At 41.5% G+C, this 18,028-nt stretch overlaps 1 protein-coding gene across 1 annotated transcript in view; it reads left to right on the top strand.

Moving 5' to 3' along the window:
- Positions 1 to 16,884, top strand: part of LOC119382047 (nucleolar protein 9) — a 31,608-nt gene extending 14,724 nt beyond the window's left edge. The window contains exons 5-9 of the mRNA XM_037649786.2: positions 3,452 to 3,644; positions 8,994 to 9,122; positions 9,489 to 9,665; positions 13,876 to 14,019; positions 16,601 to 16,884. Coding sequence (XP_037505714.2) covers positions 3,452 to 3,644; positions 8,994 to 9,122; positions 9,489 to 9,665; positions 13,876 to 14,019; positions 16,601 to 16,867 — 910 coding nt within the window. The 3' untranslated portion in view covers positions 16,868 to 16,884. The remainder of the gene's footprint in view (positions 1 to 3,451; positions 3,645 to 8,993; positions 9,123 to 9,488; positions 9,666 to 13,875; positions 14,020 to 16,600) is intronic.
- Positions 16,885 to 18,028: the final 1,144 nt, after the last annotated feature.

Genomic DNA, 18,028 nt, shown 5'->3' with positions numbered 1-18,028 from the left:
AAAGTATAGGGGATGTTTTTAGTAATAAATGTAAGGTAATTGTGAAGAAAGAAAAGTGGACGAAAAGATAGCTTGCCGCGGGCAGGGACCGAACCTGCGACCTTCGAATAACGCGTCCGATGCTCTACCAACTGAGCTACCGTGGCGGCCATCCCCCCGTCCACTTTATAGGGTATATGTGTGAATTTAAACGTGGGAGCGTCAGTCAGCGCCGCCAGTAGCCATGACGGTGAGTGTGGAACACTCTTTTTCTGCCTGTTGGCGTCACGTAGCACGTGAACTTATTACGAGCTGGCAGCTGACCAATAATCCCTCGCATACTACCTGAAAGCATCAAGTCTGCCAGAACGAGACCCTCGCTATGAATGAAGGAAAGAAGTGTTAATTTCAAGGGCTCGTTTTCTTTGTTATACACAATATTAATGAGAACTAACAGTTCTCAGTTCTGTTAGTTCTCATTAATATTGTGTATAACAAAGAAAACGAGCCCTTGAAATTAACACTTCTTTCCTTCATTCATAGCGAGGGTCTCGTTCTGGCAGACTTGATGCTTTCAGGTAGTATGCGAGGGATTATTGGTCAGCTGCCAGCTCGTAATAAGTTCACGTGCTACGTGACGCCAACAGGCAGAAAAAGAGTGTTCCACACTCACCGTCATGGCTACTGGCGGCGCTGACTGACGCTCCCACGTTTAAATTCACACATATACCCTATAAAGTGGACGGGGGGATGGCCGCCGCGGTAGCTCAGTTGGTAGAGCATCGGACGCGTTATTCGAAGGTCGCAGGTTCGGTCCCTGCCCGCGGCAAGCTATCTTTTCGTCCACTTTTCTTTCTTCACAATTACCTTACATTTATTACTAAAAACATCCCCTATACTTTCCCTGGCATTATTGTCTGTTAGTTCTCATTAATATTGTGTATAACAAAGAAAACGAGCCCTTGAAATTAACACTTCTTTCCTTCATTGTATCGATTTGACACATTTACAGACAGTTCTTCATAGGTGGCGTCTGAAAGGGTTAAAGGCAAACATTAAGTTGACGTGCATTGTTCAAATACCATGCCAGAAACTCTGAAGTGCTGGTTTCATGTGGGAAAAAATAATTTCCAGGAAAGTTGCCCTTGAAGGGTGCAAGTACCCCGACACAATTCAAGTCATCAGTGCCCAAGATGGGAGAATGTTGTCACATGCACCTTTACTGCCCGTGAGGCAGCACTATGGTTTTTTGTCCAAAATGTGCTTAAAACACAAAAGCATGGTCAGAAAACTAGCCAGAAATGTCACGCATATGCACTATTTTCTGCTACTTGCTGTTAGAGCGAGTCTCACAATTGAGCAAAGCCAGTGAATCGCTGAATTTTACCGAAGCTAGTGAATGGGGAGTGTGAAGACGACAAAACTTTTCGATTACCCACATCACCCCCATTGTTGTCAAGAGATGGTGTTTAATTTCAACACAGCGGTCTTTGTGTTTCTTTCTCCTGTGTTTTTTCACCTGCATGTGTTTCATGAAACGTGTTTCTGCATGTGTTTCATGAAACATGTGTTTCTTTCTCCTGCTACTGAATGTGGCACTCTCAGTACCCAGAAGCATTGTCTTTGAGATTGGCAGCTATTATTGAGAAGAAACTATCGCTGGTAAGCACGTTTGTGCATCATCTATGGTAGTTTCAGAAGTATGTTCTTCCAAGAATCAAATACAAATGCATAGCTAGCATTTTATGCTGTATGGTAATGCAGTTTGACAATCTTCTTATTATGAGTAGTCGAGTACCAACGACAGAATTATACTGAGGGTGCGCTACGTCATTGTGCTCATACCAGAATGTCCCACTGTAGTTTTATTTTGTGTCCTACATTTACTACTTCAATATCTCGACTACTAAAGCACTGTGGTTGATAATATTAATGTGGCAGACAATCTGAAGTATTAGTCTATCAATTTGGGCTGAATTGTTACTTGCCTTTAGTATCCCTTTAAGAATCTGGCAATATCAGAGGAACAATGTGTCAAAGCTTATTGTCTAACTTCTGTAAAGAATTCACACGCCTCTTTGATTACTACTGTTTCATGCAGATGTGCTTGCTTGACATTGTGTTCTTGCCATTCTTTAGATACTACTTTGTTTAAAGAAATGTTAAGGAAATTAACCATTTTGTACAATACAGCGTGCAGAGTTGCAGTTTAGCATTATTTCAAGAAAGTTGACGTGTGTGTGATTTGTATTTGTATGTCTATCAAAATATCAATTTTCGGTTTGAAGGGAAGTCAAAGCAGATAGTAATGATTATCAATAATCTTCAAGTTTTAAACAATCTTAAATGTTGCAAGATTTGCATAAAACTGATGCAGCAGCCAAAATATGACTGATTAAAAAAATTGAAAGGGAGAAAGAGAGGTCCTCCCTACAAAAAGGGGAAACAGTTCCATCTGTGAGATGAATTTTTCTTTACGACTCTCATTCAGGTATTTACATGGAAAAATGCAAGTTCAAACATTTTTTTTGCTACACTAGCCTTACAAAAAATTCACTTGCAGGCATTTTGTGGTTCAGTTTCCTTCAAATTTCATGATTTGCGAGGCTGCAGGAGGTTTTCATGTTTGCACATCATCACGATCCCACAAAATGCGTTTCAATGTTAAGTGTAGATAAATGCGACTGACAGCAGTATGCTGTTGAGGTGTTTAGTCCTTAACAGATTCTAAAAGTGACTGTGATGTACTCTTCTAGCTGACTCCTCTGTAGCAAAGGTAGAAGGATGGAAAAATTGCATATTTCACATTGTGGTAGTGAAGATGTTTAAAAGGACATTAAAGGAAAATGCTAAGTTCAGCTGCATTCAAGGATTGGGCTTTTCTAATAGCAACTTCGTCATTTGTAACATGACAAACCACATTGTGTACCACAGCTGGAAATAAGTTGTGCCAGAATTTTCTTTTTACACAGCTTCTGAAGTGCCCCTCTGTACCACTTGCTTCGAGCCTTTTTTTGCAAGAAACTTGGTGAAAGAATTACTGCTTGGTGCACTCATGAGACAATGGGACAGGTGTTGTCCCACTTTTTCAGACACGTCATGAGTCAATGTGACACATACATCTCACTTTTTTCTAGTAAACTTAGTCATATTTTGGTGAAAATTGCATCATACTGTTTCTAAGCACGTTATTTAGATATTCCGCAGGCATATTTTCTGATATCATGTGAAAAATATAGATGAAACCACAAAGGGTTAATATTTAGTGGCTCCTTAAGCTGGTTGAACTGCACTTCGCTGCAAAAATAAAGTGAATCACAAAAGCTTGCTATACTGATTCCTTGACAAGCTCGTATATCATAATGCCATTCTGTGTGCATGCTAGCAAGGTATTATTATTGTTGTGATTCCAGCGACACATTGTAGTGCAACTTAAAGGAGGATGCTGACCAGCCTGCTGTCTCACTTCTAGGTCATTACCGCCTGCATTTATGGACCCAAGTGCCTCATTCACTGTGGAGGAACTGCTCAAGCGTTGCTCTGCCAAGTCTTTTACTAAATTATGGGACGACTACATTTCGGGTATCCTGCTTCGGATGTCACTTCATCCTGTATCTACATTTTGTGCACAGCGTGTTGTGGAGTGTGCTACATCATCTGAGCAGGTTTGTCAAACTCCATATGCAAAACAGTGAAGTCTTGTGGACAGTTGCCAGAAATGGTAGTAGTCTAGTTGGACTGTTGAATCACATTGTTTTTTTTTAACTTTAATTCAGTGGCTCATGCACCGAAAGACGAAAAATTCCTTTTTATGCTGGTGGTCAAAATGTTGTTACGTACAGTTGAGTCGTTTAATGGTCACAGTTATACTGAATGTTCAGTTCTTACGAATGAGAATGTTGTTCCTATGCCTTTCGAAATATGCATTACGGCAATAGCACTGTGTCTCTAACTGTGGTTTCACAGCTTGGTGAGAATGAACTTAGAGGTTTCATAAACTCGACCATCTCGTTTACAACTGCGCACTTTCTGCAGGTACAGCGATCGAAGAGAGTTTCCCAGCTTTATGACACATAACCTTGCCTCATTCCTCTACTTTCCAACTTGCGTGGGAGGGTATCAGTGAGGATGCTGTCCCCCGTCTCTTCACCGTCGGGTGGCACCACCGCGGGAACACTGGTGCCATCTTTTGCACGGCTGCAGCTTACACTGATTTCGTCTTGAGAGGTGTCCCACTGGGAAGCTGGCCTACAGAACACATGGGCTCCATGCAATGAAAATAACTTCTCAGGGGATGCGAGCATCCCCACAATCTTTACAATTTTGAGGAGAATTGGAGGCTCCAAGACGGCTTCATCACAGTATTCTAAGAGTTGGAAGTCCACCTAGTGTGACGTTAGGCTGTGCACTGTGTTCGGCTTTGACTGCAAAAGGAAAGGCTGTCGATGTCACAGCAAAGAAAGGTATGCCTAAGGGGTGAAGAAATACGGCCTCTCAATGTCAAACATTTCGACAATAGCCAAAGACAAGGAGAAGAGAATATGTTCAAGTATTAATGCTGACCCAACGACAAGGAAGTGCCTTTGGAAAGTGACTGCAGATTTTCAAGATTCGTTGCTTAAGTGGTTCTCTGTTGCTTGGTCCCAAAATATTCCCTTCAGTAGATTGCCGACACTTTGCAAGACAAGAAGCTTTGGTAAAAACTTAGTAAAACTTTTTGTTGCTTGTTTCAGTATACAAGAAGCTTTGCTTCCCCCTTGGACTTTCCTGATTTCAGACTGGGCAATAGGTGGCTACACATGTTTTAAAGTTAAACATGGAACATGGAATAAACACCAGTTTAAAGTTCAAAACTGTCACCTGTGAAGCAGCCTCGGCGGACATCAAGGACTTTGGCACACAATTCTTTGAAAATGTTCCAATGATGCTCAGCTTTACGAGCTCAGCGGGACGTATGCAATGCCAACAAAACTGCACTCTTCTATCGGGTGTTGCCATCAAAGGCCCATGCCTCTAAAAGAGACACTTGTGCTGGTGGCAGACACAGTAAGCTGTGCACAAACACTAATTGCAGGGATCGGTAACTGCTATTTGTCATCTTGAAGTCTGACAAGCTGCAGTTCTTTCGTAATTATGTTTCAGTGTGCTACAGCCACAACACAAAGGCCTGGATGACTTGCAGATTGTTCGTTTAGTGGCTGGTTGAAGTCTACCAGGACATGATGAAGCAAAACAGTATGCTCCTACTCGTGTTCGACAACTGCTGGATGCCACGTGCAGTTTTCTATGACTATGGTGACCATACTATTTCTGCCACTGAATGCAACATCCAAGATTCAGCTGCTGGCATCATTCATGCACTCAAGATGTCCTGTTGGCTCTTAATTCAGCAGATGCTGATAGTACTTGAGATCGAGCAGATGCCGAAGTAGCCTTTCAGATTGGTTTGTTCATTGCTGTGGAAATACATAAAGGGACACTAAAGAGAAGAACGATTCTTCTCATGTTAGTAAATTACTCTTTGACAATTCCAAAATCACCGTGCTTGCCGCGACAAGAAGATTAGTTAGTGAGAAAACATGCAAAAAGAAATTGTGGGTGGCGACACCACCTTGAAATTCCCACACCAAACACTGTGACGTCATAGATTTTGACGGTGTCTGCTAGGTCCTACGTAGTTTCTAATTAGTAAAAATGAAGTGCATTGTCCTCTCAAAGGGCCATAGACTTAACATACCAAATTTCAGGAAATTTTGTTGAGCCAATGTTGCCAAAATACGAAAAATATGTTTTGAAATCCATGATGTCATGCGTGAAGGTTTTGTCGCGAAATTTAAAAATGAAATGTTGACCTTGATTTTCTCCTCTATTAACAAACACATGGTGGTGGAATGAGCAGCATTAGAGTTCTCAGAGTTGCAATTTATCAATCTAAACCTACTCATTGTTTCAATTTAGTGTCCCTTTAAGGCTGCTTTAATTGAGCAAACTGTGGAGGGCATTGTGAAGTGCTTCCATAAGGTGAGGTTTATTGGCCATGGAACATTGTACAAGGTTGTTGAATGGCCTTGTGATCTGACATGAGTGCAGCTGTGATAATGTTTCATTGATGCGCAATTGACAAGACAAGATATTGCTTTCAACAACCTTGTGGGTGCAATTGATGATGCCGAGATAGCAGAACTGTGCTCTGATGAAGTCATTGTATACGAAAATACGCCAACAAGGATGTTGAGGATGCTGACTTGCCACTAGTTTCCACTAGCACTTCAACAACAATTACATTGCATCCCTAAAACAGTTTTTCGGCAGCAAACACCTTGGAGAGGAGCATTTGACTGCCCTGAAGAGGCTAGAAAATGCCATAATAGGGGATGCGCTTCGAAAATGCAGATGCATATAGCAGACTTTTAAAATAAATAAACTGTGCTCATAATTGGCTTTTTATTTTTGTCGGTAATATGGGAAATCCACAATAAACTTCAAATTTAACACAATCAGAGCGACCATCAGGTTTGTTATAAGTAGGCTCGTCTATATTTTTTACATACAGGTATGACATTCTCGTCATTATAGTTATCATTTAAGGTGGAAGGAAAATTGGATGGGATTCTAGGCATGCGGTGCAATTAAAAGTGCACATCAGCAGCCCATTCCATAATTTAATGTAATGGCCATTTTCTGTACTTAGGTCTTCCACAAGGCCGTATCCATTGCTGAAAATTTGCTGCCCTTAATAGTGCAGGAAGCTTCATAACACATTTCTCTTGATGCCTTGTGAGCTCTAAGCAATCATGCACAGGTCAAAAGAACCAGCTTGTGCCCCACTGCTGCACCTGGAATTGTCTGTGAGGCACAAGGAAGCTTTATATACTTGACCTCTTTGGTGAGACAGTTGCATTAGAGCGCTGATCTTGCAGGAGTGAGGGACATGCCTGTTCTCTTTCTGCTTGTCCATATTCTAGCAGAATTCAGGCTTTGCAGTACGGCCTTGCATTGCACTTTTACCTGTATGTGTTACTGATGATGGTGGTACTAGTCTTCATTGTGTAGCTTTGCCAGGCAGGTGTATGGTCTCTATTATTGATGTACCTTTGGGGTTAGGGCTTTTGTAGGCTTGACCACTAGTTTCTCCTATGTGGCCTTTTTGTGTCCACTCATTTACTCATTTCCTGGCGTTTTGGTGTGGCCTGGAATTCAGTGCAAAGTAAAAACAGCTTGTGTGTCAGTGTCCTGACCTTTCTGACTGTGACCCGCCGCAGTGGTCCAGTGGTTATGGTGCTCAACTGCTGACCCGCAGGTCGCGAGATCGCATCCTGGCCACGGCGGTCGCATTTTCGATGGAGGCGAAAATGCCCATGTGCGTTAAAGAACCCCAGGTGGTCAAAATTTCACTACTCCACTACGACATTTCTCATAATCATACCGTGGTTTTGGGGCGTTAAACCCCATCAATTGTTATTATTAACCTTTCTTACTGGCTCTTTATGTCTTCTGAGGCCCACTTGCCGCGAAAGCCCTATGTTAGTCCACAAACATTTAAAGTCATGTGGGAGGCTCAGCCCCAGTTAATTTTTCTGTAAATGTTGCTTTGGATGTCTATTCTCTCCAACTTTCTGGGAGTAGGTTCCCCTTGGAGGATCTTCGCAGTTCTTGTGTCATCTTTGATGGAGGGCTAGGCTACGACAGCCATTTTATTAGTTACGGCTACATCCATATCTATGTTTCTGACATCTTTGTGCATGTTTCAGTGATTGGCAACCTTTTTTGTGTTGCATCTCACCGATGTTACGTGGCATGGACCACATAACGTTTAAGGACAGTTAGGTCAGGTGCTCTCACGATGGCATTTTTGTAGAAAGCAGATGCTGTCCTCAAAGCTCATATACCTAGGCTCATATGTATCACTCTGTGTCACCTGGTTCATTGCCTTCCAGTGACAGGATATAGATTTCTTGAGCTTCTGCTCTGTCTTGGAGCTTGTTTGTTTGTCCCCCACTGTTAAAGATGTTATAGCATAGCTTGGTAGGTTTATTTATATTCATGTTGCCTGTCTGTTCAGGCTTTCTATGGGAAAGCTGTTGGCCTGCAGCGAGCCTTTAATAAGCACAGAATAAGTTCCCATCATCTTTATATGCTTCTTTTTCTTGCTACACTAAAACCTTGTTAAGCCGACAATGTGGCATAACTACGCACTAAATGGTAGCATGCAGTAACCACTAAACACAAGTTTGCATCTTCTGACATGCACCGCTGCCAACGAAGAAATAAATGTGTTGCCACATTACCTAAAGCACCTACAATGATGTCTTTTCTTTCTTTTTGCCAAAGCGCAGAAAAGATTCCAGTTCTCTCGCATGACCATCCGATAGTGTGTGTTGGCAGCACCACGGAGCATTTCAAAACTAATACAGGGTCTGGAACAAACAGCGACTGATATAGTGACAGAGTGGAAGGACACACATAACGGCAGTCTGCGATACATGTGTGCGCGTCTGTACTGCGATCTGCTAATGAGGTAAAGCTGACACCGTTTCATTGAAATGCGGTACTGCCCAACGTGGACCCAATCGTCCCTGGCTAGTCGTGTTCAGCGTGTTGCCTATTCAGCTCGCGTGGTCACTGCTGGGCAACGCCGTATGCACGTTTGCCGTGGGAGTGTTCATCGTACCCATGCCACTCCAGACCATGCACTGGTACGGCAAGTAGCTTGTTGGGTCAGTGCGGTAATGTGTATTGCCGACATGTGCGTCGTGCTGTGCTTATCTATTTCTTTCATAAACTCAGAATAAGCATGAGGAGCTATTTTGCTTGTCTCGTAAGGAAGTCATCTCGGCCTGGGGATTTAAGGGTTGCCAGTGGCATCAAGCATACTGTGGTGCCAGAAAGATGGAGCAGGCTTTTGCCATTTAGGTCACTTGAAACATAGTACTGTACCTGTAATATATGTAGTTGAAATGTGAAATGCATGTGTAGTTTGTGATGCTTGATTTATTGCAGTGTTTGCGTTACAGTTTCAAGAAATGTATGAAGAATTGGAGCCAGGATTTGATGCCCTCTTGGATCATCAACAAATGTCAATGCTGGTGTGCATTGCTGCTGCCTGCAAAACTCACTCTGTGAACCAGGCAAGGTTTGTCACGGTAAGAAAACGTATTCAACTTATTGTAGTGTGATATGAGTGCAGAGGCCACTTCATGCAGTGGTAACCTCACCATTTTAACTCTTACATCATTTGTATAAGGCATTTTTAATGACAGTTATCCCTTGGCATGTGTTTCTTTGTGTATTTAGGTCTCAGTGCTATGTAAAGAAAAATGGCCTAGTCCAGCAAAAATGAGAGTGCGTGCTAAACTATATTGACTCTAGGCTTTAGTAACAGTCATTTACGAGCATTACTGTTCAGCTAAATCTTGCATACTTTATGCTGAAAGTATTTAAAATAATTAAATGCACCAAACATTCTGCCTACTTATGTCCTCCATTTTCTGTCCTTTCTCTGCATTCAGGCATTGATGAAAACTCTGCATTGTGCGGATCCAGAGGACCGGCAAACCTTTCTGACACCTCTCATTCTATATATGAAAAGATATGAAGAGTTTGACAAGGCACAGCTAGGAACAGCAGTAGTCTACCAGGGGAGCCTGCTATTACAGCATTTACTTAGTTTTGGCAAGACTCGACAGGTATTTTGTTGAATTATATTTGCTTCATATTTTTCTGCATGCATGCAGGGCAGATGAAAAAACCAGATTGTGATGTTGTGACCTTTTTTTTTCCGACAACGGATCGCAGCACGCCTGTAGTGGTCCGTTGTCGGGCACCACCCAACAAGCTGTTCCATGGTTAAATTGCATGCATTTTCTCACTGTTGCATGTGCAGCCTTTCTATGCATGAAGCGCCATCTCTTGAGGAATAAACAAACTTCTTTTACTCAAGATTTACCTTTCTTTATACTAGGGTGCACCGCTTATTTAGCTCAGAGCCTCGCAACATTCGAGTCCTCTCAGTCGTGTACTACGACCGGGAGAGCCTACACGAATGATTTCTTAGACTTTGCCCCTTAAGCTCCGGATGCAGTAGCTGAAGCAGGGTGATTCCACGTGAGATCGAAAAAACGATGGCTGGTCGACCTCTTAAATTTCTTTCAAAATTTCATATATTATTGCCCGATGAGTGGAAAGAAGAGATCCGCAATTTGTTTTGCCGCCAAAAATTTTTTCGAAGCACAGGAAATCAATATTGACGAAGAGGTGGAGTGGAGCGCTCATCTGCTCTGCTGTTTTGACCAACTTTCGTTATGAATTGCACAAAATATATTAAAGTTAGTTAGCTGAAATTTCTTTAACTAAATATGTGCATGTTTTTGCTTCTGCTCAGTAATATGGTAACCTACGCCTGTGATACCACACAACACTTCAGGAACGCGAGAGACAGAGTTCGTAGCTTGTGCGGTGAATGCGGAAGGCATTCTGCTTCCCATTGGCGGGTCTCTCGTTGCTCCAAAGCACTCACCGCACGACATTCACCCTTCGACGTCATTGCCTTTCTGTGCCGCTTATTGCAGCAGTTTTATTTGTTTGTGCTATCACACTCGAAGCAATAGGCAGTGGGGAAACGCTGTTGGTGCTTGTGGAAGCTGCACTACTCGGGCTCATATGCTAACACGACATGAACACGTTAAAGAACCCTAGGTGGTCGAAATTTCCGGAGCTCTCCACTATGGCGTCTTTCATAATCATATCGTGGTTTTGGGGCATTAAACCCCAGATATTATTATTAGCACGACATGAAAGACAAAGCACGTACTGCATCGTCACCGAAGTGATCACTACAGTGCATTGCACCAACTGTAGCGTTTTGTACAATAATGCACCAAAAGCTTCCATTGCGCTGAAACTACCAAAAAGCTCCCTGTTGGCACTTGTTAGTGTCATGATAACTTCACTTCACCGCTCCAAGACATTAGCACCGCCCTGCCAACCATGCTAAAGGGAGAAGGTGTGAGAGAGATAAGGTGCGTTTCTGAAACCTCGTGCATCTGTGACGGTAGCGCAGTGGTTAGAGCGCCTGGTACCTATCGTCACAGACGGAGAGGTCGTGGGTTCAATTTCAAGGTCGACCAAATGGACGAAACTTTTCCTTCTTTTTTTTTTGTCATCTGTTAGCGTGCATTTTACCGACGTCACTCCCATGATGGAAATGGCATCAGTGAAGTCTTGATAGACTCCAGTATAAAACACTTTCATGTTAAAAAGAGAGAGAGAAACAAAAATGAAACTTCTAAGCATGTTTTTACATTAGAAGTAGCCACTTTGCATAAAATTTTGTCGAAATGCAGGCTGGTATTTGCAAAAGAAGTGTAATACTTGAAATTCCCTTTGTGCGCGAGTGCTGACCTCGGGACCCTTGTGAGCTTCCTTGTGGCGGTGACCCTAGTTAAAGGGGTCATGAACCACTTTTCCAAGTAATGATCTAATGACCTCAGTATCGGAGTGTACTGCCTCCCGAATCGATTGCCGCAAATATTTCTCGAATCCGTCAAGAATCAGCGGAGTTAAGGGGGTTTGGCGCACGCTCCCAGCGCTTTCTCTCTTTTCTCGTGCCGACGAGCGCACTGGAAGCTAGACAGGGAGGGATGGCATGGGGGAAAGAAGTTACGTCAGCGCGCGTCATGAAACGCGATCGCTCTCCCGCTGTGATTCGCTTGCGCGAGTGCGGCTACCGTGTACTGAGGAGTGCGGCGCCGGCAAGTGGCGGCACCCCGCGGCAAGAAGCGCATCTGATCCGAACGCCACTCTCGATTTGCGTCGGCTATCGGCCAATAAGCATGCTATGTCTCTTGCGATGTAAACGGACAGATCCGCGACGTAAACGGACAGACGCCCCGCCCACCGACGAGAGTGAGAACCGGCCTCTGTTTGAAAAGAGGGTGTCTGGGGAAACGGCAACTTCGCGCTCCGCTTGTGGCCATTACGCAGCGCGCACGACTGTAATATTTGGCAGAGCAGTTCATAGCCGTGTCAGCTTTCCGCAGGATGTGTTTTTTCAACAAGCCCAAGGGGTGCTTCATGACCCCTTAAGGGGAGACGTGGGTCTTTAAAGTTGTGTTCTTATTTTTTGAAGTGAACTGAATGAAATCTTACAGTCTTATGCAGCCTTTTTTTTGCTGATTCCAAATATGTAGTTGGTTTCTAGGTAGCTACACAATAAGAAATAGTACATTCAAACCTCATTATAACAAAGTCACATCTGTCACGAAAATAACTTCGTTATATCCGAAACTTCGTTATGAACGTTTGTATGGAGCACTGTATCTATGACAAGACTATTCTTCATTTACTTCGTTATAACCGATAATTTGTTATATCCGTGTTCGTTATATAGAGTTTTGAGTGTATATGGAGGAGGAAATAACTTTTATTTAAGACGGCAAGATATGAGCGGTGGGCTCCCTTCCCTAGGTGGCAGCCATGAGTCCTTGAGCTCTGGCGGCACCCTCGGCTTGCCGAAGGACTTGGAGTTGCACTTCTGGGTCTGGGCTTATTGAGTGTATATTATTTTATTTTTTATATATATATTCAGTTGGTTTCTTACTGTGCTTTCCAGTAACATTGCATTTTCAAGTGTAAAAACAAAGCACATCCACAGACTGCCAGTGAGTAGCTCTAGCTGATCATACTATTATTTAGTTTACTTTAATGTTGTTTGCCATATTATAACTGCCTAGAATTATAATTAATAATTAGCAAGAATATTGCACTCAGCTTTACATCTTTACACTGAAGTGTACTGAAAATAGTACAATTAGCATCGTTAGCTAGACCAATTCTCTGGCATTGCGACCATGGGCTTTTTTCTTGCATTTCAAAAAGCGAAGCTTTGAAACAACCCCATAAGAAATTGACTGAATATACGTTAAAGATTGTAGACTATTCTTCTGATGAGTTACTACCCAAAAACCAATTAGTACATATTTTGAATTAAAAAAGAAATGCTGAATGACACCGCTTAATTTCATTTGGTCTACTTAAAAAAATAAATATAGGGGCTTTAAGACCCACGTCTTCTCTTATGGTATGAATGGAAAAGATGGGCCTCTACAGTTACCATGGCTATTTTTGTGCGATTCTTTTTTTCAGTTTTATAGATGTAACAATGCCATTTAGGTGTGAGGATAGAATGAAGCGTAATTTTGCAAACAAAATCTTGAAAAGTATTTTTAGTAGATATTGAAACTTAATTTTTGACCCTTATCTCTCATTTTGTGGTCTATAATTTGAGAAATACTATTTCTTCCTCCCTTTCCCCCTCCTTAGTCAGGAAAAGTGTTGGTCCAATTATTCTGGATTTCAGGTAGATGTGTACAAAAATACCAAGCATACTATATATGTGAATTAGTACATATTTTGAATTTTAAAAAATGCTGAATGACACCGCTTAATTTCATTTAGCCATCTGTGTCAGATAATATGTCAGACCAGTGGAATATTCATTTTAAATTTGTTGTAAATAAGTTGTACTGTAAATGTCCCACCACTGGCACTCTTCTTCACAGTGCATGCCTGCCTCACTGTTGCCGTTTTTGTTGCGAGAAGCTGCTTTTTAGGCTTCATGATCATGTCTTGCTTTTATCCAGTGTTTTCTTTATCTAATTCTTTTGTACTAATTTAATTTTCTTACACTGACAGGAAGCACAAAGAATCAGAAACAACAAATTCTTGATAACCTAATACTAATTGTCAGGGTCACCTTTTATAAAGAATAAAGATGCATGAGAAAGCAGAAAAGTTGTTGCCTCTGATGTCTTCGGGCTTTTTTCGTCTTTCACATAATAATGGTCATTATGCTAATGTACCAACTAGCATAACACTTCAATCTTACCTCTTTTACAGGTTTCACAAAGTCTATTGAGTATGGGCTCTGAAGCTTTGAAAGGAATTGCCTGTTGTCCATGTGGCTCCCATGTTCTGGATGCATTTGTGCAAAGTGACCATGTGAAGAAAACAAGCAAGGAAGAACTTGTTAGAATGCTTAAAGTGAGTATATGATTCCGTGCTCTGTATCTGCATTTGTGCCAGCTTCTCAAAGCATAGAGACTTTATGGGCAAGTAGACTGACCATCATTTGGTAACCTTGCTCCTTTGGATTTAATGTGCAGCTTTTTCACAATAGTTTCAGCATTTCGTACCTAAACATTATTCTGTGTTTCAAATGTTCTTCCCATGGTCCACTGCTAAAGCAGCAGCAGGTTACCCTACACATGGAGCTCAAAAGTAATCAGAACTGTTCAGAGCCATACTTCTTAAGTGTTACAGTGGTGCACTAGTGACATGTATAAGACAAATATTCATGGTTATGAGTAGAGACCGGATTTTAGGCAAATGCCTATTTTGTTCCTTATGCTCCTATTGCGCCGCTTTGATATGTGAGCATGAATTGGGGGCTAAGGAGGGATTTTATACTGTTTTTATAGTGCCTATAAGTGCCTATTTTTGGCGTTCGTGCCTATATGCCTACAAGTGCCTATAAATGCTTATTTTCAAAACTGGTGCCTATATGAACAGTAATTAACCTCAAACTTCACTTCCCAGTGCAGTTTGAGCCCGTTATTCATGTTACCGCGTAACATTGACTGTTCGGAACTCTATGGGGTTCAACTTAGTCCTCTAGTTCAAGCAGCTCCCAGCAGCGAAGTGGGACACGCTGCCGCGCTGACATTGCACGAGCATTTGGCGAATGCGAAATTACGGAGAGCTGTCAGGGAAGAGTGAAGGCCAAAAGAAGAAAGAAAAATGTGATGTGCATGCGGCTTTTCTTTAGTTTGTAATTTACTTTTTAAGGTGTGCACCGCCAGGGGAGAAACTGGTTATACGCGATTCGACCCGGCCAATAGGAAGAATCCCCTCCTTCTGGTCTTTTAGCGATCTGGATGTGTGCTTCAGCTCTACCCTTCTCAGTCATACCGAAAAGAAAGGCACATAGGTGTGTGTCGATTCGACAGTGGACATTTGACTCACCATGCTACAGAATAAGCTGAGAGACCATGTTCTGCAAAGTGTGCGTGACAAGGGAGAATTGCACGGCTATGTTCAACTGTTGGTGCCTGTGTACCCGCTTAGACAACATATTAATGTGATAGCGTTAAAGAGCTCGTTTTTGCAAAAATTCCGGTGTCGACATCGGTGGTTGTGGGCGAAAAATCGTCTTGTCCGTGACTGAAAAATCGAGAAAGATGCAAATAGAATAAATAATAAAAAACTTCGGTTTGAGTGAGAATCGAACCTAGGCCGTCTCCTTGGCGAGCAGGTATTCTTCCATAGAGCCATGTTATTGCTTGAAACTGCTTCGGAAAAAAACACTATATGAATATAATGTAGTGGAAGGAGTCTCCCTAACGCATGTAATATTGTGTGGCAAAAGCGTACAATCATGCCAGGCATCAAAAGATGTAATTGCGCAACGAGTGGCTGTTTTAAAGACCCACCCATTACAAAGCTCTGTTGCTTTACGGACGTGTAGTGGGCCCTTCGCTGATTCGAAAAAGGAAGAATTATGGCATAGTGGGCACTTAACAACTGTACTTGCAGTAGGCATTCTAAGATAGTTTGAAACGGCCAATGTTACGCGGACAGTCGTTCGTTTCCTTACAGCACGGTTGAGGCATGCACCGAGAACCGAAGCCAGGCTAGCAATTGAGAAAGCGATGCAGACAGGGCCCGATAACGCTATCGCATTCTACTCTTGAAGGCTAAGCTCAAGCGTTCTCCAAGTTTTTTTTGTTTTCCTGTTGTAAGTAGAGTTCGCGCACGTTTTTCTTTGAAATGATTTGCATTTATGTAAGAACTTATTGTGCCTATATTTATGATATTGAAGGCCTAAAACATTGTTTTGCCTGCCTATTTATGGCGCCTAAAACGCGCTTTTTGAATGCTTAAAAATCCGCCCTCTAATTATGAGCCTAACATATGTTATATTTGGTGGTATTGTAAGCAAGGAATTGTGGATGCCACTGTGTAGCATGACATGAAAATTTTTGGCATGCTTGCTTGTCCATTCTATTAGCTAGCTCTGTTTCATTGTCTTTCTTTTTATCTTTGATATCTCCATAATAAATATACAGACATGTCAAGGACACGTAAATACCACAAAACAGTTTTAATTTGAAACAGTAGCAATAATGGTGCAAAATACCTAATCACCCACAAATATGTTGTTGAATTGAAAGAAATTCTAAAATTCATTGTTTGGACTATAGCAGAGGTCTCATTTTCAAACATTGCGACATAGTGACATCATTTAGGGATTTATTTGATGTAACTATAGTTACATTAGATGTTACAGCAGCTGAGACTCATCTCAGTGCTCTTATTGCTGTTCCAAGCTTTCAACGTCTTAATTATTATAACAGTTGGGTGAATGTTTTAATTAAGCTTTAATGAGCATTTTGAGGACATTGCCATGTAGAGCTTCTACCCACGGTGCTATATGATGCTGTTGCTAGAGGTACCATTCATCATATGTTTGGTGCAAATTAGTCATTCATAATAGAGCATGTCAGAGGCACACACAAGCTGTGCTCTCAATGCATCGTCACATCTCTGTTTTGTATTCTTTCAGGGTCACTATGGAAGCCTTGCAGTGGACAAGTATGGCAGTTGTTTTGTCATGAATTTATGGGACGTTGCAAACTTAGCACAAAAAACAGAAATTGCAAAAGAACTTTCTGACAAGGAGAGTGTCCTTGGAGCCTCAATGCATGGGAAGTTAGTCTCCAAGAAGCTTTGCCTTCATCACTTCATCCATCGCCGGAATGATTGGGCTGAACTGCAGAAGAGTAACAAAAAGACATCTCTTCTTTTCCAAGACATTCTCAAAGAGAAATAAAGTCGTTCATAATTAAATCTCATGGAACTTACTGGCAAAGCTCACAGAGTACCAGGGTAATAGGTCATTAAAACATAATGTACCAAGCATTGGGTTTGGTGAACGTGCAGACCAGCTGTGTGTGATTAAAAATTTAGCTGAGGAATTTGACAGCACTGTCTAGCGATTGCAACTTCAAGTGTTTGACACATTATTTTACAGTTCCACTGGTTTAAAAAGTGCTGATAATCTGAAGTGTTTAATAAAGATGGAGCAGAACATTCACATATAATTTTTTTCAGAAATATAGCCCCTATGACAAACATTGATGGGTAGCAAAGTTTGGATAATGGGACTAGTTAGGTGTGCCTTTACCAGTGCATTTTTCCCTTTTATTCAGAAATAGGCCCATATTACAGAGACACGAATCAAATGCGCAGCAAAATAAGACCCCAACCCACTTTAGAATTGGCCAGCAGCTTAGTGCCACACGCTATAATAATATAATGGGTGCAATGTAAAAAAATTTTGAAGGCACAGTATAATGCATAAAGCTGATACAAATGCTGTCAGCCCACTGATCGCTGCAGAATCTTATGTATTTGTTATAAATATTCTCAAGTGCAATTGTAGAGTAAATTCGAAAGGAAACAATTCTGTTGGCAAAAGCACATTAAGAAATTTACTAGCTAACGTGGTTTTGCAGGGACCTCAAGATTAGAGCATATGTAATGAAACATTTAAGTCGAAACATATGGCATCAATTGGATGCATTTAGTCCACCAGTATCTTCCCTCGTGATATACTCATTACCTCAATACCTTTTGTGTGTATCGTTGTACAATTACAAAATGTATGCCCAGCACTGATCCCCACTCTTTCAGTTTCCTTATATGAATATATTTAAACGTAATGTGAAAAGCATGCAACACCTTATCACATGCACAATAAATTTAACGCACAGTTTGCTCAAATTAAGGTTTAACATTGCCCTTTTCGTTTTCATGTTGTGTAGTTCTTTGTCAACTTCATTAAATATTTTGGCCACGTACATTGCTATAGTTTATCATTTTTATTCCTCAACCACATTATTACTATGTGCCAGTGCAGTATTCTTAAAATCATAGCACTTCCTATTTAAAAATAACTTCGTATGCTAATACTGATATCAAATGAGGAGTA

Source organism: Rhipicephalus sanguineus, chromosome 1 (assembly GCF_013339695.2).
Source record: "Rhipicephalus sanguineus isolate Rsan-2018 chromosome 1, BIME_Rsan_1.4, whole genome shotgun sequence".
Lineage (NCBI taxonomy): Eukaryota > Metazoa > Arthropoda > Arachnida > Ixodida > Ixodidae > Rhipicephalus > Rhipicephalus sanguineus.
Note: the sequence above shows the minus strand (reverse complement) of the source record. Positions and strands in the feature narration are given on the sequence as shown.